At 35.3% G+C, this 26,710-nt stretch overlaps 1 protein-coding gene and 1 non-coding gene across 2 annotated transcripts in view; both read right to left on the reverse strand.

Moving 5' to 3' along the window:
* spryd3 (SPRY domain containing 3) overlaps positions 1 to 26,710 on the reverse strand; it is an 87,194-nt gene continuing 60,484 nt past the window's right edge. Inside the window, 4 exon segments of the mRNA NM_001105694.1 lie at positions 1 to 186; positions 2,749 to 2,882; positions 3,571 to 3,690; positions 18,432 to 18,489. Coding sequence (NP_001099164.1) covers positions 52 to 186; positions 2,749 to 2,882; positions 3,571 to 3,690; positions 18,432 to 18,489 — 447 coding nt within the window. The 3' untranslated portion in view covers positions 1 to 51.
* LOC137489189 (U4 spliceosomal RNA) lies at positions 13,452 to 13,587 on the reverse strand. The gene has a single exon (XR_011008542.2). It is a non-coding gene; the product is annotated as a U4 spliceosomal RNA (small nuclear RNA).

Below are 26,710 nucleotides of genomic sequence, written 5' to 3' on the forward strand. Positions count from 1 at the left end.
TCGAGCGTCTGTTGCTCACAGCGGGACTGGAGATGTGCAATTGTTGCTTTGTTATCCGCTAAGTGGATGCAGGTCCACCTTCACCTTTTCTCCACTGCTGAGCATCCCGATAGAGGGGTAAAAGCCTCCGACCGGAACCACCACCTCCCTCCTGCCGATGATCTTGCCGTTTCGGGTGAAGAACACCTAGATGGGCACAAAGGGGCGACAGCGAGTTGGCATTTTTCACAGCTGGAGAATACAGAGAGAGAGTGAGTCAGCATTTCCACAGCTACAGGGCTGGGAAATTCACTCAATTCCTAAAACTGTGAATACATGATGAGCACAAGAAAACAGTTTGCAAACATCTGCTTTTTGATCACAGAGTGTGTGTTTCATGTGTTTTTATTCCACATCAGTTATTCCAGATCTGCAATCTTCTCATGCAGAATTCTGTAGATTTTGACAGATATTTAAAGCCATCGTGATGCCAATCTATTAATTTACCTATGTAAATGTAGGTTTTTATATTAATTTCAGTGATATTATTGAATGATTGGCTAATTTTATATGGTTTATGTACAAATACAGTTTATAAAGTAATATTTTCTGTCTTTTAGTAAATATATGGTCCCACTTTATATCAAGTGGCCTTAACTACTATGTACTTGCATCAAAAAATGAATACAATGTCTTCATAATGTATTGCAGAACACTTCTTGTGCTTTTAAGGTGGGATATGGGTTAGGGTTTGTGACAGGTTTGGTGGTACGAGTAGATTAGGTGGGTTAAGGTGTAAGGCCAAGGTACTCAACAGGCAGCTGATGGGCCACATTGGGTCTGTTAAGCTGTGGCCCGCAGCTGCGCAGACTGATCGGCTCTCATATTGCGGCATATAATGAAGCTCTAGGGCTGCAACAGTACATGTATTCATGCTGAACCATCACTGTACGATGGTCATGGTTTGGTTCACGTGCCCTCACAACGAATACAGAATACGTTCACATAGAATGCAGTGGTTGCACTATTTTCTCACTGCATGGACGGACAGACACTGTGCTGCATTTTCAATGATTTCAGTTTTGAAGCTTACGAAATCTTAAATTTAATACATAATTATTGTTTTTCTGTTGTTTTAGGAGAGAGCTGAGATTAATTTTTGAACTATAAATTCCTAATTATTTTCCTGATTATAAAGTTTTATTTTTAATTATTGGGTTTAATTTGTATTTTTGCATCACAAGAAGCTCTTCAGCTCTGAAGCTGAATGTGACAAAACACTTCTGTCTGTTAAATAAATCGAAAGGGCAAGTACTGGAAATGTTTTATTATTACTATTTTTTTATATACCAGTACCAAATCATAACGCAAAAACGGAGGTACAAATCGTGACTCCAGTGTATAAGTGGCCCCTGTATCTCATGTGTTGGTCCACACAAAATCTGTGCCTGCAGAATTCCGCAGATTTTAAGCCCATCATTAATTCTGTTAATTTACTTGAGTGAATGTGTGTAATATCTATATTTATTCAGTTTTTAAATGAATTACAGTAATATTATTGACTTATGTGGAAATGTTTATCTGATTTATGTAAAGTACAAAGCAGTTTGTAAAGTATTATTTTCTTTTAGTCTTTTAGTAGATATCTTCTATGAGAGACTTGCTTTGTTCACCAAATAAAGTGAATCTAACTGGATTTGCATTTTAAACATTAAATAAAAGTTAAAAAGACCTCATTTTTTATTTCACATATTAAGGTTTTAGTTATGATACTCATAAAAAAATTCCGCAGATTTTTACCAAAATTCTCTGCAGAAATAGCAGAAAATGTCCGCAGATTCCGTCTGGCCCTACTCATGTGGTTGATATTTAGCCCTCAAGGCCACCGAAGTTGAGAACCTCTGGGATGGATCAACAGTGTAACTACAGACGTAATTAGATGCAGGCATTTAATCAAGCATAAGTACAATGCAAAAACATGTATTTACACAATAAGTACATTGTTAGTACATATTAGTTAAGGCCACATAATATAAAGAGTGACGAATAAAGGTAATACGTTTTATAATATGTTTTTAGTTAAAATACTCTCAAAACCATTCTGATTAAATCTGCAGATTTTGTACAAAATCCTAGGCGGAAATAGCAAAAAATTGCCAAACGATTCTGTCTGGCCCTACCCACAAGTCTTTCCAGGTACTATGTGATATAGACTGCTAATCAAAAGTTTGTGATTGGGAATATTTGTTTAATGTTTTACAGCAAATGCTTACAGAGATCAAGCCTGCATTTATTTGATCAAAAATACAGAAAAAATATACAAGAAATACAATATAAAAAGAAACAAGTATTACAATTTAAAATAACAATTTTCTTATTTAATGTAGTTTCAATTTATTCCTATTCATTTTCAGCATCATTGCTACAGTCTTTGGCATCACACGATCCTTCACAATTTATTATAATATACTGATTTGCTGTTCTATTAAGATCAGTAATTATGATCTTTTTTCTTGCTTCTTTTTTCATATTTTTTAGTATAAATATTATTTTAATGTGTTAATTTTTTATTATTAAAATAAATACATTTCAGTGGTACTTTTGAATAGTTTTCTAAAAATTATACATTTATAATTAAAGATAAAATCTTTCAAATTAATGCCATTTTCTTTCTTAATTGAATACCACATTAACATTAAAATGATTTCTGATTAATACAGTTATGCTAAAATAATGAAGAAAAAAGAAAGGAAAAAAAAAACAACTCACCATAACCTTCCGGCCCTCGTGTTCTTGTTCTGGATCTTCGCCCTCTTCCTCATCTTCATCGTTCAAATATAACAGGTTTTCGACTCTGCCTTGCTTTGGTCGTACATCAGCAGCATCCCAGTCTTCAATTTCATCTGACGGAGAAAACCAAAAGACCTTACAGAACTTAAAATCTTAAAAACCTGGATTACAGTCCTGACAAGAAGGCTAAGCTGATCCAAGTGTGTATTTGTTTTCTAAGCATGCACTAGCTCATGTGCAAAATGGGAAATCTCTTCTCGTGTAAGATTATTAGCCCTCCTGTGAATTTATTTATTCTTTTTCAAATATTTCCCAATTGATGTTTAACAGATCAAGGAATCTTTCACAGTATTTGCTATTATATTTTTTCTTCTGGAAAAAGTCTTATTTGTTTTATTTCGGCTAAAATAAAATTAGCTTTTAATTTTTTCTAAAACATTCTATGGTCAATATTTTTAGCCCCCTTAAGCAATATTTTTTCAATTGTCTACTGAACAGACAACTGTTATACAATGACTTGCCTAGTTAACCTAGTTCAGCCTTTAAATGTCACTTTTAGCTAAATACTAGTATCTTGAAAAATTTCTAGTCAAATATTATTTACTGTAATCATGGGAAAGATAAAACAAATAATTAGAAATGAGTTAATAAAGTCATTAGAAATGAGTTATTGAAACTATTAAGTTTAGATATGTGCTGAAACTAAATCTGTTAAACAGAAATTGAGGGAAAAATTATACAGGGTGGCTAATAATTCAGGAGGGCTGACAATTCTGACTTCAACTGTATATGCATTCTCACCTTCATAGTCAAGTGCATAGTCCCGAGGAAACATGATTCCACAGCCCATGATGTCCCCTTCGAAACAGCGAGGGCCAAACTGATCTCCTACTCCACTTCCATTGAAGATCTTCCCATCATCTATGGAGCAGGCGAAAAGGTTAAACCAATCATTAGTAAACCAAGAAATATTTAAGTAAATATTGATGTATATATCCTGGAATATTAAACAAATAGTTTGCCCAAAAATGAAGGAGGAGAAACTTAATGAATGTAGATGTAGGTGACTTTAAGTAGATCGTTAAAGTATATTTTCAGTTGAAATTGTGGTTCTTGACGACTCAAAGCAATTGGATATTGGCACTTTAAAGACTGTGTGAACTGGAAGTTGCTGAGACTTATTTCTGTTCATGTACTGATCAACTGAAATGGAGTATTGAGTAGGGGATGGGGCTTTCTTATTGCCATCATTCCCTAATAGCAAACTAACGGTAAATGGGGCATGATTAAGATTATTTTGGCTGAAGCCTTTAAACTGAAATCAGAGAAGAACCGCTTTCACCAATCTGCAATCACATTCTGCAAGAATACACTGAGTGATCAATTGACAGGGAAGCGTTTGATAATAATTACAAAAGAAAAAAAAATCACATGAAAATGACTGGGTTTCCACAAATTCCCTGATTTTTCCTGACTATAAAGCATAATTTACATGATCTATTCAACTTACTTTTTTTTACTTAAGAGTGGCATGGCCATGGCCAAATGTGTCAAGAATTCTTGTTTAGTTCAATTCCATATATTTTTCCATTCGTTTTTCTGGAAACTGACATAAATTACTTTGATCAACATTATGTCTTTTTTAACATTATAAATAAATATTATTTGAATGTGTCCTTTTTTAAATAAAAGTAGATGCATTTGAATGGTTATCTATCACAGCTTCCACAAAACTATGACGCAAGAAAAAAAAAAATCAGCACTGATAATTATAGTAATCATAACCCTTTTAAATTGCCAGTGGGAGGCATTCATCTTGTGTGATCTTTAAACAGCTGACCTGATTATTCAAATCAGGTGTACAAGACATAGGGAACAAAAAAAACAAAAGAAATTTAGTTTAGTTGTCAAAATTAAAGCTTTGAATTCTTCAGTAATTCCAGTAACACCTATTTTACTGCTTTTTCAAGATTTAAGATAGGTCTTTTGTGTTTCTAGAATGTGTCTGTGAAGTTTCAGCTTAAAACACCAATCAGATTATTTGTTATACCTTTCAGCATATTGGAATTTTCTGCTCTAAACACAATGTAGCTGTTAATATGCGGCTGTCAATCAATACGGTTGGTGGGAAAACTGCACTCCTATGTCATGTTGGGGTCAACCTCAAAATGGGATGGATTTGAATCCTATTTTAACACTAGGAAATGTGTTAAAAAAAAAAAGAGACTTATTTATTGATATAAAAAGTATTTTGTGACACCCACATCCGTCATTAAAATGCAGGTTTATGTTTTAAATAATAACTCAGAATTGATGCATTAATTTTAATAACAATTTTTAATCAATAAAAACTATTTAACGTCTATGCAATTAATGCAATACTATATGTAAAAACTAAACTATTATATACTAACTTTTGTGAAACGGCAAATCAACCAACTATGTTTGTAAAGACGGAAATTGCAACCTTAGTTGGCTAACGATGGTTTTGGGTAACGCATCCCAAGTTGTGAATTATATTTTTCCACACTATAGGCTAGCCTATGCCGAGCAACAGGTAACAAAATTGCTTTTGACCTAGATATCCAGTCAAATCACCACGCATCCTGGTATTATGGATATATTAGCTAATTATTATTATTATTATATATTAGTGGACATAATGCACTTTTGTAAACAAGTAGATTTTTTTTTCTGCATGCGTGTGAAAGAGAAATGAACAGAAAAAAAATGAACAGACAATAAATAATTTGCGGCTCACTTTGAGTGCGGATATGCCCATGTATTTAATTGTATTAAAAGTTGGTCAAATATTTGTAATATAGCCTGTAATAAATAATAAATAGCCAACTGATAAAGTAAGTTCAGGTGATCACAAGTTCACAATCAGGTGATGTGCTCCACTGGCACGATAATCTTAATATTATTATGTAGAGTGTGCTGCGCGGCGGTTTTCATATGTGCACGTTTAAGATTTGCTGTTATAACAATCACCATGATGGTCAAAGAAATCGAAATTCTTTTCACCCCAACGCAATTTAATAGGGCACTATTAAGGCTAAAGAATTTAATTCTTATATTTGCGTTTTGCAGCCTATAGGGCTATACTTCTCACAATGTATCTTTTCTAAAACATACAGTATAGTGTAATAGCATGTTTATTACTAAGAAAACTAAAACTAAATTCTATTTTAATTGAACACATCACATCACACAAGGTACACATACAACACCGTCTATTTAGTATTGTGAAACGCAAAGCTGAAAACTTGTGATTAAAGTGCCCCCCAGTGGTCAAAGGCTGCTGGCGCATCAACTACCGCTGCAGCATGAATGGCGGCAAAGGGAACAAGTTGAAGTAGTGACATCTGTATATCACCCCAGTATGACAGTGGACGCACAATACCAACACACAGTTCTGTCCAAACAGTTAACAAAAGCTGATTTTTATCATAGGTGCTCTTTAAGAGTGGCATGGCCATTGTAAATTAAAAATTCTCATCAAATTCAATTCCATTCATTTTTTAGAAATACAAAACAACTGATGCTGCTTGATGTGCAAAATCAAAATGTTTTAATATATTTAATTATCAGCTGACAAATGAGAAAGGAATAAAATAGCAAAGAACAAAAATAGACTAGCCATAACAATAGACGAAACATGAAAACAACTGGTTTTTGATAAACTGAAAGAAAAAAATTCTAAATGACAAACAAAAAACACATAATATTATATGACTTTCCGCACATTCATTGTCTGGAATATAACTTTTAAAATGATATGGCCAATATAAAACTTGAAATAAAGAAATACTTACAAAACTAACATTTCTGTCATTATTTACTAACTCTTCACTAGTCCCAAACCTGTTTGCCTGACTTTCTTCTATTGAACACAAAAGAAAGGTATTAAAAGTAAACTTCTGACTTCTATAGTATTTGTTTTTCCTTCCATGCAAGTCAAAGGTTTACAGATTCCAGCTTTCTTCAAAATATATTCATTTTAGTTTCAGCAGAAGATTTGGAGCCAACCGAGGGCCAAAAGCTTTTTTAATCTTGCATTCTTCCTTTTGTACCATTAACCCCTCAAATCATCACGATGCTCATAGATAGAGGTGCTCTGTTCAATGAAGAGTTTCCACTACCAGCAACGTCATCTGTTGGTGTCGCTGTTGGACAGCATCACTGTAGGTAAAAGGAGCCCTTTACCCAGTGTCTGATCACATATTTCAAAATATTTATTCAAGTATTTTTCGCCTGACCAATGCATAGTAAAAGACAAAGGTCATAAACACATTTACTGGATTAATTTTACACCCAAAAGAAGCAATCCCACAGCAAGCGCAAAGCATCACCGAGACCTGAGGTGAACCTAAATGCTGCATTCCTAACACATTCGCTCTTAATGATCCAAAGAAGTCTTATACTCTTCATCCAGCAACTGACAGGATGAAAGGAGATGTGCTTTCATGCCTCTGTACGTTTCTTTCTCCCAAGTCTAAGTTCTTCTTACATAAGAAGATAAGAGACAACAACAATCAAGAGCAAGTGAAAGAAAAACACGGAAAGGTAGCCTGCAGACAAAAAACCCTACTGCAGTGTGTGGCTGGTAAATATTTGGAGTTGTCATGGGACCCATTCCCAGCTCAGGATACTGTTTAAACAATCTCTATCTGAACATGCGGAGGGAGATGAAGACACTGTATCATTATGATTCCTGTGTGGGCCTCCGTCCCAATGGCACACTCTGCAAACACAGGCTAAAAATAAACGAGGGGTTCGAGCGAACGCGTTCCCACCGATCCTGCTGGAGCGCTTTCTGGCATCCGAGCTGAGGGGAAACGGTACACCGGAGTGCAGAGAGGGCTTTCCTCGAATGTCAAGAGCTGTTCACTGGAAAAGACCCGGGAACGGAGGCTCACTTCCGCAAACAAGGAACAAACTATTTGTGTCGTCAACATTTTGGAGCAACCTAAACCACTGCATTACCAAACATTAATCACACAAGGCTGAAAATAGAGGCTTGGGGTAAGCAAGGGTTGCCAAACATTTCGACCCACTTGGCATGGTCAGCGGATGGATACAAACAGAGATTGTATATGGCAGATGATCCGTTTCCTAAAAATGTAGAGCTAAGTGATGATAGAAGAAAAATTGTGATTGGATCGAATTTTATTTATCTGCCATATACAGTAGTCAACATATGAAATGGATCAATAAATGTTTTCAAAATTGTTTAAGGATGGGTGTTGTTTGATAGTTATAAGACAACCCTGATGATAGTTTCGATCCACTTCAAATGTTGACTACTGTATAGACTGATTATGAAAAGATACAGGAAGTTTATCTCTTTTTGGAAGACCAAGGCTGTATTTGAAATCGCCTACTACTCACTACGCATTTAAATTTGAATTTATTATTCGAACATTAGAAAAGTATGTTCTATACACTATGACTATACACTTCAGAATCTTAACGGAGGTAATAGGCCATCTAGGTCATCTCGCATAATGTTTTTCGAATGATATGAATTCAGACATACTTCTCGGCTCGCATACTGTTTTTAGCGTACTATATAGTATGGAAGTATGCATTTATAGTGAGCGGTCTTATTTTGTTCAATCTTTGTTGAACATGTAGCAAATCAAAAACATTTGTCGGCCCCAGTGGGGTAGTGGTTAGTATGTCGACACATGCACTCAGGTGCTCACGGCGACCCAAAATTCCCACCTCGCGGTCCTATGCCGATACTTCCCCTCTCCTACTCCCCATGCTTTCCTGTTAATACTTGATACTGGCCTATCCATTAAAGGTGAAAACCCTGAAAAAATATTTACTAAAAAAAAAAAAAAATTCTGTAACAACAAAATAGAAAAAATAAAAAAATAATAATATTTATATATATATAATTACACTTGAATTTTGATTTTTGATGCACTGACACTATTTTTGTCCAATTCCTTATGAAGAGGGCCCAAACTAAAAACCAAATAGGTGTACAAATCAATATTAGCGAATATGTAAAACAGGGTCACTCAATGACTAATGTCTATTATATGTATTCTAGATGTTTCTAGTAATTCAATGTGATTTTAATAATTACATTATTGACTTTTTGAGAATGTAATATGGTTTAATGTGATTATACACACACACACCGGATTATACAGTAAGATTACCATACTAAAGGCGTGTATGCTATGGCGCAGCCTACGCGTTGACGCACAGCCATACGCCATGGCTGTCGGCAACGCGCACCTCTCAAAAAATTTAACTACACGTCGCAACGACGCGTAGCGCAAGCTCTGTGATTGGTCAGCTTGGTAGCACTGACGAGTCTGGGCGGGATCAAGAGCCGCGCAACCCCGATGGAGCAATTGTTTACAAGTGTAGGGTTCTGTGAAGAAGCTCCGGTTGGAAAGTTTTGTTGTGTGTTTACCTCATGGGTAAATTTGTTGCACGTCTGCCTGTTCCTGCCTCAAATTGAGCGAGTTTGAGCCACTTGTACATTAAGGAAGCGTTCAGAAAAAACAAAACACCAACGACGAAACCCGACACACAGGAACATAAACACCTCACTGCCAACTAGCGTTTCGGAAGTACTATTGCAGAACAACAGAAAAAGCGCACAGAAGTATGAATGCACAGCTACACGCGTTGCATGCGCTGTGGGTCACGCCGATCACTTAACGCAGAAGTATAAACCAGGCTTAATCCTTACTAAAATGAAAAGCAAGCTGCTATTTTAATGGGTAGCAAATAAATTATATTTAAAAAAAAAATCTGCACTGCCAGTTTAAAATTAATTGCATGAAGCCTAAACCCTGGAACACACCAAGCAGACTTCAAAGAACTTGTGGCAGTAAAAACTGACTATGCTGTCACCTTGCGTCAGCTGCATCTAATCCTGTTCTGGACCAAAAGGTAAACCCACCAAACAGATCAAAACCGACTAAAAGAGGAAGTACTTTTCTGCAGCTGACAGCACAAACATAGACGCAAGACATAAGCACACGATAAATTAAAACACTTTACCGTGCACTCACACATAAGCAACGTGCATGTTTCATCCGAAAACGCCAACCGAAACCAAAACCAACCAGACTGAGACACTAAGATTTAAACAGCGCGATGGCGACAGAACAAAAACACAAACACGAGTACAAGAGCGGGCGTCCCAAGCACGCACTGACACCCCGCGCCCGCATCAAGTGCAAACATTACAGACTTGGCTTTGTTTACTGCAGCAAGTTGACATGACAACTGTTTTAAACCATTCCTGAGCACTGCGTTTCGCGTTTCAAGTAAAGAGATGCATTCTGCGTGAATGTCTTCCGAATCCGTGCATGTTGTGAACATTTTGCAGTAAAAACTGGTCGCACACAACAATTTTATGCACTCGCACAAATGCTCCCAATTATATGTTGAGGTCACATAGATAAAATTTCGGGCACATTTGCGACTAAAATGGTCGCAATTTCGAGCCCTGCCTTCATTGTGGCTACAGTTACCTCACCCTAGTCTTTTCAATGAGGCTTTATGTCAGATTCTAACCATAAAGAGGTGACAGACATTCGTGAAATATGTTTTATATTGTATTAATATATAGTATATCAGGGGTTTTTAAAGTGTGAGGCGCGCCTCCCCTGGGGGGCGCCAGAGCATGTCAGGGGAGGCGCGGGAAAAATATATAATGAAAATATAATTATTAAGTTTAATTATTATATGTATTTTTTATTATATTTAAACGTTTTAATTAAACAAAGCTAAAAAAAGAATACGTCAAAAATAAGAAAACCTTTTTTACCCAGAAAGCCATAGCTGTGAATTCGCTTCTGTTTGGCAAGCCTGCCAATACGGGGGGGGGGGTCTGATCAGCTGTGTTGTCGCGCGCGTGCTCAAGAGCGGTGTTGTCGCGCGCGTGCTCAAGAGCGGTGTTGTCGCGCGCCTACTGAAGGGCGGGACCGAGGGTGTGCCGCGTCGCGGGGGCACTTTTGATCATTTTGTAAGGGCACTTTCTATCCAGGACTAAAAAGGGCATGTGCACTGCACAGGTTGAGCCCTATGTGTGCACTTGCCTGCAATGGATCGGTTTCTGAGTTTAGGATTTACGTGGACAGGACCAGCTGATGAACCACGACCTTTAAGTGTGGTTTGTCAAGATATTTTGGCTAATGACAGCATGAGACCCGCTAAACTTTGACTGTTTTGACTGGGATTAACAGTTCTTGGATCTGTTCTATTCATATTAACCATCATCCTAGTTTAAAACATTATATTAAAATACTTGTTATTACTCTGTAAATAATTGCACTTTCATGCAAATGATGATAAAAGTGAGTTAACAGTCTTACATATGTCTGTGTCTTTATATATATATATATATATATATATATATATATATATATATATATATATATGTATGTGTGTGTGTATGTGTGTGTGTGTGTGTGTGTGTGTGTGCGTGTGTGCGTGTGTGTTTGGGAGGAGGGGGGCGCCAATGGATAAGTTGTGTCAAAAAAGAGGCCCACTGTCTTAGACTTTGAAAACCCCTGTAGTATATTATATACCTATTATATGGAAAATGAAGACATATAATAAAAATGTCTACAATGTATGAAAACATTTTAATAAAGCATTACATTGGAAGAATACACAGAGTAAGCAAAAAGCAGGCGCTCAACCCAGTTTGCAAGAAATTGCACAATCTGACATGAGGCACAGCTCGGCGCTGCCTCACCTCGTTAATAGTAATTAAAATACAAAAAATAAAGTGATTTTGATCATACAAATGATTGAAATTCAAACAGAAATAGCATTTATAGCACAGTACAGTGGAGAAATATTGATTTTATCATAGCTCTCAAAATGGCAGGTAAGGATGCCTCCCCTGACCACATGTCTCTTGTGGGAACCCTGTATTTAAAAAAACAAGACTAAATGACAGCCAGCTTCCTTATCTTCCCTCTTGACTTTCTTTTTTGCTTAGCTTCATCTCTTAAACTTGTCATGCGCTCACAGCTCAATAACTTCACTCTGAACACATTTTTAAAGATTCAGTAAGTGAGATTCATTCATATTAATTTTCTTTTCATACATAATGTCCCTAAAATAATAACACACAAAACTTTCTAACTTTTTATTTTAAATAACAAAACTTTTACTTCCACTCCTGAAAACTTTTATGAATGCTCAAATCCTGCTTGGCCTGAATCACTTAAGGAAGTGCTTGTGCAGTGCTTATACAGTACTTTGGGTTTGCTTTTTGCCAAGAACTATCTCCAAACCTAAAAATATAGCCCTAAATCTCATTTATTACAGCGATGTCCAATATCTCCATCAAAACGAGATACAAATAGCTCCTTGCTGTCCTTGGCAATGATGCGCTGACCCCCAGAGCGACATATCAGTGCCTGTAACGTGTCTCTACGTGATGACTAACAGGATTATGAGTCATAGATGTGGGCCTCTTATAGATCAGGGCAGGACAATGAGTCATGCCCCCCTAATCTGACCCGCTTCTGTGGCACTGCCAGACCTCCATCAGCGGGTGCCGCAATGAGGCGCAGAAAAGACATGCCCCATAAATGCAGCTCCGCATATGCTGACAAGAAAGCCTGACACTCCTCAAGGTGCCAAAGACAAACTGCATCACCCTGATGTGAGCGATGATAAGAATCCTTCATAGTCGACAACAACACAAGAACTGCGCAAATTCACAAGGAAATAAACTCCCTTTACTTAAATAGTTAATAATAGGTATTAACTTTTCGAAGGATACAACAATTTTTGCTGTTATGTTAGTCAGAGGATTCATTTTAAAATGTATTACCTTTTAAAAAGTATTTGTGATCCTAAATATTTGTTAATATTATTATATTTTCTTACACTGCGGTCGGCAATACATTTACATTTAGTCATTTAGCAGACGCTTTTGTCCAAAGTGACTTAAAATTGAGGAGGAATTCAGTGATTCAACATGAAGAGGCAATACACACAAGAACTGCTAATTATACAAAGGAAGTCTTTGTGTTCTGAGAATTTACTGCTACAGTTAGGAGGGAGAGAGAGCGAAAGAGTTTCTACAGGTGGCTTGTCAAGCCCACTCACCTGTGTGAGGCACATTTAGAATTAATGATAATAAGGCCTTCTAAAAGGCTGACAAAAATAAAAGAGCTGACCGTATTTCAAGTCATCTCTGCAGGGTATTGGGTAGGGTTGTCCTGATACTGGTATTCGGTACCAATTGATATTGAAGTTTTAAAGACATCCATTTTCCGCTAACATTTGAGCGCTGTTGAGAACGTTTTTAAACAGTGCTGATTTGCCACTGTGTTCACATGTTCAACAAAAATGACTGTGATTGGCCAGGAAGGTCATCAGTTCACTGAACTCATTGCTAATTACTAAGTGTAAACACAAATACTGAAGTGTTTCAAAGTCTTGTCGATCAACTGGTTTGTCTATAAGCTGATTTGTAAGCGATCCACTGATGAATCGTGGCTTTGAAACACTCCAGCGCCCCTGTATCTGTGCTTACACTCAGTAAACAGCGGTGAGTTTGACGAACTGATAATCTTCACGCCCAATCAGTCATTTCTGTTGAGTGCGTGGACACAATGGCAAATCAGCGCTGTTTAAGAATGTGCTCAACAGTGCTTAAATGTTAGAGGGAAATTTACATTTTTAAAATTTCAGTATCAATTGGTACCAAACTCCAGTATCACGACAACCCTAGTATTGGGTAAAGTTTACAACTTGTAGTGATCATGCCTCGGATTGCCTTCATAGGCTACAATATTGCCTCTGCGAAAGAATTATAAGTTACCACTATTTTAAGTTAATACTCGATTCTGATTGGTCAATCATGACATTCCAATGTATGTTATTCTGAGATGACAACTACTAAAACTAAAAAACACTCTTCTTGACCATTAGTAAATATACGCAGCTCTTTTTGACTGTTTGGCGCCATCTTGTAACTGAATAATAGGTAGGTTAGTGTATTCTCCATTTATCTGTTTTTGTTTCTGTGAGTTTTGCATTTAATTAAATATGCAATAAACAAATAGGGCTCAGGACATTGTATTGTGAGTAATTTTTACATTTTGTGGCACGTAATTGTGTAATAAGTGAGATAAAATACATCCAGGTGGTAGTTAATGCAAAATAAAGTCCTACAGTCTGGCTTTATTCTGTGATAACAACCGCCTGGATGTACTTTATAGCTTACTTAAAACATCCAACATAAAAAATAAATAAATAAAAATCTAATAAAAATTTGTATATAATCAAAAAAAAAAAAAAATGTGTACTAAAGCTAACAAGTCCATTAATGAAACAGACTAAAATTAAACTGAAACAGACTAAAATTAAACTGAAACAGACTAAAATTAAACCTGAAATAGACTAAAATTAAACTGAAATGTAAAGTAAATTAAAAAACAGTACTGAAATAAATACCACCAAAGCAAAGTTTAGTATTTGAACAGCTTACATTAAATTGTGTTCAAACCTTCTAGTAATACAAGTTAAAATAACAGTTTAAAGAGACACGTCCAAAACCACAAAAAATTGCAACTTAAACAAATGAAAAAATTTGAAATTATGACGAATTCAGAGAAATAAAATCTTTTATGTATTTAAACATTTTAATAAAAAAATGAGTGTCTATTAATTCTGAACAAAAATAATATTAACACATTTGGACCATTGTTAGTTTCAGTTTTGCATTGATTGTGGTTTTAAAATTTTATTTCAGTTAATTAAAAATACTTTTGACTACTAGTTTTAGCATTAGCTTCATTTTTCGCTTCAAAATAACCTTCATTAGCTTCATTAGCTTCAAAATAACCTTGGTCTGATAAAAAAAAAAAACACAAGATAATATCATGTCTAAAAATATAAAAGAATATGAACTTCATAGTCATCAATATCATTGATAAATACAGCCCTTGTGTAATACTGATTTCGTTGTGTAATATTGCTGATGAAAATATAATACGGGTCAATTTTGCCCCAATATTTCTAATTTTATGAATGCCCCATATGACTACATTCAATAAGCTCCATTAGGCAGTGGGTTGTTCTCCAGCATCATGTTCAACAATAAACTGTATGATCACGGGTTCCTAAACTTCAGCCTGTAACCCCCAAAATAACAATGCCAGTGGCCAGTGGCACTTTCATTGTCTTTTAAAATGCATTTATTTTTATATTTCATATTATATAATGACTCCCATATGATTTGTTCACTGATTAATTTGTTCCCAAACCCCTTTTTAGCATGATGCTAATCTGCACTGATTGGCTCGATGAACCATTCTGTTGCGATTGGTCTACTGCGTTCAGCCCGAGACAGAGAGAAATGTCCACCACGACAAACGGCAGAGAATCGCGAGCTCACAAACGTATTTAAATCCGTAAGGAAAGCACCACGCATCACATTCTCAACGTGGCTTTAGATGCGCAATGTGAATATAAAGAGTTAACCAGATACAATACAAGCCCTGTGGATCTATCACAAGTAACAAAACACAATTAAATACATATTTTAAATGCTAGAGAAAACAGGGAGGCAACCCTTTTAATCGCATTTACTTAACGTAAACGTGTCTAAGTCGATAAAAACAGGCAAAGATCAGGACGAACAACGAATTATTTAAGCAACTCTGAGTTAAATCTTTTATTAATTTTTTTTATTACCCTCATTGTCACGGAACCACTAGATGGCAGGAATGTTAACTGCATTCAAATTTTGTTCTTATGATTTTTTTTATATAGCTACTTAAAATTAAAATGAACACACTAAATCAGCAACCCTAATATATGAATATATGCATACAAAAAAAATCTGAACAGTCACTGTTTATCTGGCTTGCAGGCAAAATCCCTCACCATTAAACAACAGGATCTGAGTCACCAAAGAAGCACATTGTTTCATTCGGGATGATACTCAGTGACTAATGTGTTATGTGGAGTGGCATGAAGGCATGAAGGGGTTGAGTATACAGATTGCCATCTTTACACTGAGCTGCAATCTTATCCGATATCAACTTCCTTTGAGCTGCTTTGAAAGATGGGACCTGTGGAGTAAGATAGGGCTATTTATCCTCCTGCCATTTTTTCAAGAGGATTTGCTTGTAATCAACACACTCATCTCATCTCCACGATCCTCTTATCACCATCCAGGACCTCCACACACTCTAGAGATGGTGCCCATAGATGTATAGGCTTGAAAAGAGGACCCAAATAATAAAGCTTAAAAAAAAACAATTATCACCACCTGCAGGAATTCTGGATAATCCATGCATGAACTGTGATGGGAATACATGCAGATGACAAAAACAGAGAAAACAAAACAAACTTTATGTAAACAGGATCTGGATGTGTGGACTTTTTTTGGTTGTAGTCTATAAATATAACCAACGCAGGGGGAAAAGTTTTCAGCATTCAATATGTGTGTGAAAAACAAACTAAAAACAATATTCACTGACAAATATGTCTGAATGAGAAACATTAATACAAATAATAGTACATTGTAGATAATATAAGACAAATAAAAATACAGATAAACACAATAAATAAACAAAAAAGCTGCAGTTTAACTGTTATTATAAATATGTATGTATATTTAATGTAATATAATATAATATAACATAACATAATATACAGATTTTAGATCATTTAAAAAGATCATTTAATTAATATTCTAATGTGTATTTCAATATAATATAATATAATATAATATAATATAATATAATATAATATAATATAATATAATATAATATACAATTTTAATATACAATATAATATACAAAATAAATAATTTAATTAATATGATGTGTATGTCCTTATAATATAATATAATATAATATACAATTTTAATATACAATATAATATACAAAATAAATAATTTAATTAATATGATGTGTATGTCCTTATAATATAATATAATATAATATAATATAATATAATATAATATAATACACAAAATAAATAATTTAATTAATATTATGTGTATGTCCATATAGTATAATATAATATAATATTTTAATATACATAATAATATACAAAATAAATAATTTAATAATTATTATGTGTATGTCCATATAATATAATATAATATAATATAATATAATATACAATTTTAATATACAATATAATATACAAAATAAATAATTTAATTAATATTATGTGTATGTCCTTATAATATAATATAATATAATATAATATAATATAATATAATATAATATAATATAATATAATATAATATAATATACAATTTTAATATACAATATAATATACAAAATAAATAATTTAATTAATATTATGTGTATGTCCATATAATATAATATAATATAATATAATATAATATAATATAATATAATATAATATAATATAATATAATATAATATAATATACAATTTCAATATACAATATAATACACAAAATAAATAATTTAATTAATATTATGTGTATGTCCATATAATATAATATAATATAATATAATATATACAGAACGTGCTAATGAATCGCCCTATTCATGCATAAATTGACGCGTGAACATTTTGAGTTTACTCGCTTCATTCGCGTGACAAATTCACTTCACAATAGATGCGGAATCATGTCATAAGAAGGGCTTCTGTCTGCCCGGTGACTCTAGTTTTGTTGTTAAATGGTTTACATAGATTTTGTTGAGAGAATAACTGTATTTATTTGCTTTAGGAAGGCTGATAAACAGTGTCAATTTGTTTGGAGCCGTGTCTGATGTGTACTAGATCCATTCAGTGGTGCTCTCAGTTCTGTAAGGTTATCAGCTCTTCCAGAAACTACACCTGGATAATGGAGGTTTTCAGAGGTGCTTCCGACTGAGCCAAGCCCAGTTTGATAAACGGTTGTCTGGTGTCAGCAAGAGCATTTTCCCCCAGGACACCAACAACAGGCGCTACGTCTTAATCACGGCACTACAAGAGAAAGCTCCTGATTGGTTAATGCGGCGCGAATGTCCGCTGAAATTTAGATTTTCCAACTCATGTAAAGCGCCCGATTTGCGCTTTAAGCAAATTCGAGCCACCTCATTCGAGCGTATCGTGCCGCAGGATGTCTATTCGCGTCTTTGCACTGACTTGACATGTAAAAAACTCACGTCACTGTCTGGTGTGCAGCATTATAAATAAACTGCACAGTTGCAATCTAAACAACTACATTCTCACCTAAAAAAATCATCAAAAGTACATTATGTTGTCCAACAGCTGCAATATTTGTCAAACTGTAGCGAGTTGTTTAGTCTTCTGCTTGTCTCTCTATGTGGGCAGAATAATACAGAGGCTGTATGAGTGCTGTTATTGCAGAATATCACACAGCTATCAGCCAATCGGATTTGGGAACCAGACAGAATTGTTGCATAAAATATAATATAATATATAAAATAGATAATTAAATTGATATTCTAATGTGTATATAATCAAACGCATTTATAATATTCATAAAAATCTCCATTTTGTACATTTAATTTTCTTACATAAACCATCCGTTTTGATTTGGCATGGTGTTATGTATATGAACCATATGAGCACTAGCTCGACTACTCCAAAACTACTGTAGCATGTAAACATATTTACTGTAATAATGGCTGTACTAAATCTATCAACATCTCTTACCTGCGTGATATGCGACAGAACCTCGACTCCAGCCCGGATGCCTGTTCTTTGGGTAATCCTGAACACACAAAAAAGGAAAAATAAGATACATATTTTAATAATTATATACGCACAAGTGAAGGTGATGGATTTACTGCAAACACCAACTTGCTACACTTTACCTTCCAACAATCTCACAACACGTTGGTATTAATGTGAAGCTTGAGTCCCACGGCCAAAAAACTATTACAGCATCACAGCTTATTGTTTTAGGTCTAAGTGTTGCTGTCACATAGCTGCAAAGGTTATGTTTTATTATATACAGATACAGCATGCCAGCGCAAACACGAAGAGCAGCCAATATTTTGATATCATCTGACTCGGAGTTAATTAGCCTGCAAAGATATTTTTGTGTTTCTCGGCTGTCATCAGAAGAGCCCATTAAAGCCTATTTACATCAAAAATGTAATAATTCACTGAAAGCTTACATATCTAATTTACTCCAAGAAGCATTATTAATGCTCTATGACAAGAATGTACATTAATGCACACAACATTTGTGCTACAGAGGCTGAAAGCTTTATATCACAGGTCACAGAGTAGTATATATAATATAATGCATGCTATATCTCTGACATGTGTTTGTGTGCTTGTTTTTATATCCCAGTGGGGACCTAAAACTTAATGCAAACAGACCTAAAGGGAGTTGTGTCATCGCGGGGACCAAACTTAAGGTTTTGGTGCATGCAAGGCAATGGAAGGCAAGGCAAGTTTATTTCTATAGCACATTTCATGCACAACGATAATTCAAGATGTTTTACATAAACAAGTATAAAAAATAAATACAAAGAATAAAAATGATTAAAAATGATTAAAATGTGTTAAAATGGTTTTAAAGGAATGAAAAACATATAATCTGACATGATCTGTCAGTGCTCATTCAGTAAAGGCACAGCTAAACAGATGTGTTTTAAGACTTGATGTAAATGTGTCTAACGCCCCATTCACACGGGCCGTCAGCGCTTCCTATTCACTTTAAATGGGTGGCGTTAGGCGTTGCCGAACTTCATTGTGGATCCGGAAGTGTCTGCCAATCAGATCGCTGTATTCAAATACACCAGCTCAGACAGTAAATAAAATTTGACTAGATATTTTTCAAGACACTTCTTTACAATTTAAAGGCTTAAATAGGTTAACTAGGCCTTTTAGGGTAATCAGGCAAGTTATTGTATAACGATGGTTTGTTCTGTAGACTATCGGGACAAAATAGCTTAAAGTCGCTAATAATTTTGACCTTAAATGGCTTTTAAAAAATGAAAACTGCTTTTACTCTAGCCGAAATAAAACACATAAGACTTTCTCCAGAACAAAAAATAATATCAGCCATACTGTAAAAATTTTCCATGCTCTGTTAAACATCATTTGGGAAATATTTAAAAAAAGAGAAAAAAAATGCGAAGAGGGGCTAATAATTCTGACCTCCAGATACAGATTAATGAAAGTTTAAAGCAATGTGTTAGCTAATATTGTATTTTTTGTTTTTTTAAAAAGTTAAATCACTGTCCATTCAGAAAATCCTCTTTTCCTTTTCTTCAATGCGCTCAAAATCACAAGAATATTTCCATCACAGAAATGTAGGCCATCTTCCTTCCTGTCTGCTCCTGCATTCTCTCATTGCATACTGGATTCAATGTCACAACGACCATTTTAATTCAGCAATTTACATTTTTTAATTAAACAGCAACTCATATTACATTTTTAAAAAAAGTAACTTTAATATCAATTAATTTTAAAAAAGTAATGTGCTACTTTAAAAGTTATAATATTACGCAACTCGTGTTACTTGTAATGCGTTACCCCCAACACTGTTTAGAGGTGGGGTTAGGGGGAAAAATATACAGTTTACATAATTTAACCATCATTGCACACTAAAAAAAAAAGTTACTCGACCTAAAATTGTAAGGCAGCTTGCTACACAGTGCATCTATGAGAGTCCCCACTGGGATGTGCTTGTGTATTTGGTCATGTCCGTTTCATTTAAAAATGCATACTTCGTTCTGGCATTCCGTCCACGAGGAGATGCCAATTTTAGGAAACGAAAATAATAAAATTTAAATTGAAAATGCTATTTTGTGTTGACATTTCTGTAACACACACACACACACACACACACACACACACACACACACACAAATAATTATTATTTGAAGAAAACTATGAAGCCAGGAATATAAACATATAATGTTTATATTTACATTTGAGAGACTTTAGTCAAAAGTGACTTACAAAGGATAAGGCGTTAAGTGACTCGACATGAAGAGGCAATGCACACAATAGGTGCTACTCAAGATATTTCTTACCGAAACAAGAGTAGGTAAATAAGAGGGCAGATTTTTTGTTGTTTAAAACAAAAACAGTTGTTTAAAGTTGGCTTACTAAATAAAAGTAATAATTTCCTTTCATAAAATTGACACACCTGTAACACATTGCTAGAGTTAAATTATAAAGAAAGTAGACGAAATGTAATTTAACTTAATGCAATGTTATTTTTTCTAGAAAGCAAAAAGGGAATCAGTCACACGTGTTGGAGGAGAGGCATGCTTTAGCAGCAGTCCCAGTTTCTGTAATCTTGTCTAGAGGATTACACAGGGAGCTGTTTTGTTTAATGCTGATAGAGGGTTGTGTTATGGTTCAAGTCGAGATCTTGTAATCTGTTTATCTAATAAGGAAAAGCAGCAAACATGCAGCGGGTGGCTTAGAACTGATTTACTCACAAACCTCAAACCACAAAACCCTACCCTAAAGCAGAGCCACAAAACCTTCCTCTAACAAAGATGACACGTTTAAAGGGAAATCCAGTGATGATTTACTTCCGTTCCACTTGTTCCAAACCTGTTTGAGATTCTTGTTTATATTGCATAAGGAGATTTTGTTGAAGAATTTTGTAAACTGGTAGCCATATGGGATATCGCAATACTTAATATAGTATTGCACCGTATGGTGCGACCTCCATGGTTCAATATAAAAATGAAAATTGTGTTTTTTGGGTTTGTTTTACATTTTGAAAAATTGTGGCTCAGTTCATGTTAGAATGTATAAAGTCCATGTGCTGAAACAAAGCTCCCTGTAAAGGCTGATATATACTTCTGCATCAAGCGCACACGTATCCTGTTATTGCAGAGCAACACAAACAGTGCACAGAAGTATAAATGCACCATAACGCACAAGGCACACACAGTGGGTCACGACGATCACTCCATGCAGAAGAAAAAACCAGCCATAGGTAAATGGGTAAAATGAAACATCTTATTCTTGCTCTCTCTGCTTTTAATATTAATCAAACAAAAGATAATAATAAAGCCTTAGCGAATGGCTCTATAGCTCAATAATGGTTAACCTTTATTTAATAATTACAGTAAAGAATAAATACCGTAATGTATGCAGTGTTACTTTTGATTATATTATTCAGTTAATGTAACTGAAAACTACTGTTAGATAACTGAAAAGCCTTAAAACACTGTTAATTTAAGATCGTTTTTGATATATTGTATTTTTTTGACTTGTAGAGTTTTTTTTCTTAATTTTGTTTTGACCCTAACCAGTTTTTTTTTTTAACTCAACATACTGTAAACTCATAGCCACTTTATTAGTTACACCGTACTAGTACTGTTTTGTACCCGCTTTTGCCTTCAGAACTGCCTTAATCCTTCGTGGCATAGATTCAACAAGGCACTGGAAATATTCCTTAGAGATTTTGGTGCGTTATACACTGTGGTCATAAAGGGAAGGACATGGTCAGCAACAATACCCAGGTAGGCTGTGGCGTTGAGACAATGCTCAATTGGTACTAACAGGTCCAAAGTGTGCCAAGAAAATATGTCCACACCATTACACCACCACCATCAGCCCGAACCTTTGATAAGGCAGGATGGATTCATGCTTTCATGTTGTTGATGCCAAATTCTGACCCTAGCATCCGAATGTTGCAGCAGAAATCAAGACTCATCAGACCAGGCAACTTTTTTTTTAATCTTCAATAGTCCAATTTTGGTAAGCCTCTGACCTCTGGCATCAACAAGGCATTTGCGCCCTCAGAACTGCCGCTCACTGGATATTTTTCCTTTTTCAGACTAAAGATGGTTGTGTGTGAAAACTTGGGTAGATCAGCAGTTTCTAAAATACTCAGACCAGCCCGTCTGGCACCAACAACCATGCCACCTTCAAAGTCACTGAAATCACCTATCTTCACCATTCAGATGCGCGGTTTGAACTGCGGCAGATCGTCTTGACCATGACTACATGCCTAAATGCATCGAGTTGCTGCCATGTGATTGGATGATTAGAAATTTGCATTAACAAGCAGTTGGACAGGTGTGCCTAATAAAGTGGCTGGTGAGGGTATATACTGAACTATGCCAAAATTGCAACCTTAAAACAAAAAAACTAAACAAAAGTCTATATTGTTGCACCCGTCAATGACTTTTCCTACTATGAATCTCAATGGTTTTCAGCATTCTTTAAAATATCTACGTTTGTCTTCAACAGAAAAAATAAATTTCCAAAGCTGTGAAACCCCTTGATGGTGAGTAAACCATCAACTATCCTCTTTAACATCATTTCTTTAGGATTTCAGCTCCAGCGCTGGGTAAAGTTGTGCAACCCGAGAAGGCAGTTATGATGAATCCCATGATAATGATGAGAACACCCAAGGCCAATCCGACAAACAGCTTGAAACATGTAGAGACAATGGAGCGGCGCTCTCTGGAACGACACATGACAAAAGTAAACTGTTTGCAAACATTACTTAATTTCGAGTGAGTTTACATCTGCGCCCTGACACGGTGATAAATGATCGTGCATTCCGTGCATTCGTTCGATTACATCTGCGTTCCATATCATGTAGCGTGCGTAAACACACAAGCAGACACTTCAGCATGCCTCGCAAAGCACACAAGCCATCAATCACCCAGCGCGACCCACATAACATTTTTTTCTGAATTCGGCAAACGAAATTATATACTGTTTGAGAAGAGGAGCTGTTCATGCATACAGCGTTTTTGGCCCCCTGAGGAGACTGCAAAAGCCATTAGAGAGACGCGTGGAGCTTCCAAGAAACACAAACAGTAGCGTATGTGTCCGCGGCAGAGCCCTATCAGATCCACCCAGGGGCTTTTATGTGCGATACTCGAGCTGCCTGCATTTCCACACTGTGGCAAAGACAACAAGTAGCGGAGAGGCTGCCGGTGGAGGCAGATGCAGATCTACACATCTGACATATAGAGCAGAGATTAGGCCAAGAGGGTACCTGCCTCCAACAACCACAATACGGGCGCTGGGAATGGCATTTGTGCAAGCTCCTGTCATCGTCCAACAATAAACTATGAGCACTTTTAGAAAGTAAACTCTTTGAAGCGTGTATCGATCTATCAATCAACCTTTATTTATCAACCTTTATTTATATAGCACCTTACTACAACCAAGGTTGACCAAAGTGCCTTACACTATTAAAAACCAATTATACACTACCTGACAAAAGTCTTGTCGCCTATCCAAGTATCCAAGAACAACAAATAATAAGTTGACTTCTAGTTGATCATTTGGTATCAGAAGTGGCTTATATAAAAGGCAAAGGCCTCTAGATTACGCTTATTTTACCAAAATAAATTATAATCATGCCTTGATTTTTAATTATTTAATCAGGACTGTAAAGTCTGACTTTGCTTAGACTAGTCTTGTCACTTAATAGAAATAATGTACAGTATAGAACAGGGGTCACCAACCCTGTTCCTGGAGAGCTACCTTCCTGCAGAATTCAGTCCCAACCCTGATCAAACACACCTGAACCAATTAATTGTACCTAAAGCAGCACTTGATAATTACAAACAGGTGTGTTTGGTCAGGGTTGCAACTAAAATCTGCAGGAAGGTAGCTCACCAGGAACAGGGTTGGTGACCCCTGGTATAGAATATAAAGTCATGGACCAGTGGGAAAAGAGTTAATGTTGTGTATGACTCCTATGAGCTTGGAGGACTGCATCCATACATCTCTGCAATAATTCAAATAACTTATTAATAAAGTGATCTGGAATGGCAAAGAAAGAGTTCTTGCACTACTCTCAAAGTTCATCAAGACTCGTTGGATTCATCTTCAATGCCTCCTCCTTCATCTTACCCCAGACATGCTCAATAATGTTCATTTCTGGTGACTAGGCTGGCCAATCTTGGAGCACTTTTTGCTTTCAGGAAGTTTGATGTGGAGGCTGAAGTATGAGCACTATCCTGCTGAAGAATTTACCCTCTCCTGTGGTTTGTAATGTAATGGGCAGCACAAATGTCTTGATACCTCAGGCTGTTGATGTTGCCATCCAGTCTGCAGATCTCTTGCAAGGCTCCCATACTGAATGTAACCCCAAACCATGATTAATGGGCAGTACAATTGTCTTAATACATTTGTTTACATGCATCTGCCACTTTTCCAAATCATCAACTTGAAGTCAAGTTATTATTTGTTGTTTTTACAACTGGGATTGACACAAGACTTTTGTAGTGTACAACACAACTAAAAACCAAACAATACAAAAACAATACAAGAAATATCTATAAAATACAGCAAACATTAAAACAGAAAAGGGTCAGTGCTACTATGCATTAAAAGCCATTTTGAACAAGTAGGTCTTAAGCTTGGCTTTAAAAATGGGGCAGATCAGGGATTTTACAAAGCTCAGTAGGAAGGGTATTCAAAGTTTAGGACCTGCCACTGCAAATAAGTGTGGCGTAAAAATTAAAGCCTAAACAAGAACTAGTGCTGCAAATTAGCTAGATAAATAAATAAGTGTAATTCAGCTTTTGGACCAATTTAATATTAAGTGACCTTGACTAACACGTACTTAGACTAAAATAATACTTTGAAAAAAGGTACTTATTGTGTAAATACATGGTTTTACAATGTACTTATACTCGATTAAATACTTGGATGTAATTACATCTGTAATTTCCTTTCCTGTAATTTGCCTTGCACCTTATTCCATCCTTAAAACCAACCCATACCACAAAACCTGTCCCAAACCCTACCCGTATCCCAGCTCAATAGCACTAGAAGTGTTCTGCAATACATTATGATAACATTAAGTACATTGTATTTTTATTTTGATGTAAGTACATATTAGTTAAGGACACTTAATATGAAGTGAGACCCAGCTTATTTTTTAAATTCATTTTATCATGAGCACCTTTATTCATATACAGAGCAAAACTATATATATATATACTACTATTTATTTTTACAATAAACACTAGAATGTGGCCTGCATTTTATTTCTTCTGACTCATGTACATGTTTACCATGGTTTGCAGAACTTGCTGACATTTGCATTACAATGATCTAAGCTAAAATTTCATTTACTAGATCTACACCAGCATTCTACACTACTCTCCTGCCTGCCTTAATTACTGAAATGTTTCACAAATTGAAATATCATGGATTTGACTCTTTTCTTCATCTATGTTGAGCTATACGAACCATTTAAATAGTAAAAAGCACTATAGAAATAAAGATTAATGGAAAAAAATGTGGTCAAGCATATTTAGAACAGGAACTATTGGATGACATATTAGAAACACTCTATTTAAGAATTAAATCACAGCAACAAAATTCTAATTAATTGAGTAACATATACTTTATATTTATAAACGTATATATTTTGATAATCGTCATTTTAAATCAAAGCCAATTTACATGCAGATTTTGTCTATAAAGCAGATTCTGTCAATCTTCAGCAACTGCTTTCAGATGGAGCAGTGTTTAATTGTAGACTATTTAATCAACATGATTTTTTAAATCATTTAGTAATTTGACAGTTGTTGTATCGCTTCTCAGTGAACTTTGGCTCTGTGTTGCTGCTACATCTGACAGTATGTATAAATACCACATCTATTAATGTGGCTTTAAGCTGCGGTCACACTGGACTTTTCTCCCCATAGACTTCCATTCATACGCGCACGAATACGTCAGACCGAAAACGCAAGCTTGTGCGACAAGTTTCACAGTTCGCTCCAAATTTCATAACTTAAGTAGTGTTTGAAATAAATCCTTCTGAAAGATGATTCCATAGTCATGTGGTTATTAGTTATATTGAATCATTGAAAGCAGATAAACCCTCTTCTTGAAGTTACTGTAATTATTATGAAAAACATTTTCAAGTCCTTTCATTTCTCAAATGTAACATTTCATTTACAGCATTGCGGTTCAATGAGAAAATCTGGCTTTGTTTAAATATTATCATACATCCAACAAAACATAAT

Source organism: Danio rerio, chromosome 23 (genome assembly GCF_049306965.1).
Source record: "Danio rerio strain Tuebingen ecotype United States chromosome 23, GRCz12tu, whole genome shotgun sequence".
NCBI lineage: Eukaryota > Metazoa > Chordata > Actinopteri > Cypriniformes > Danionidae > Danio > Danio rerio.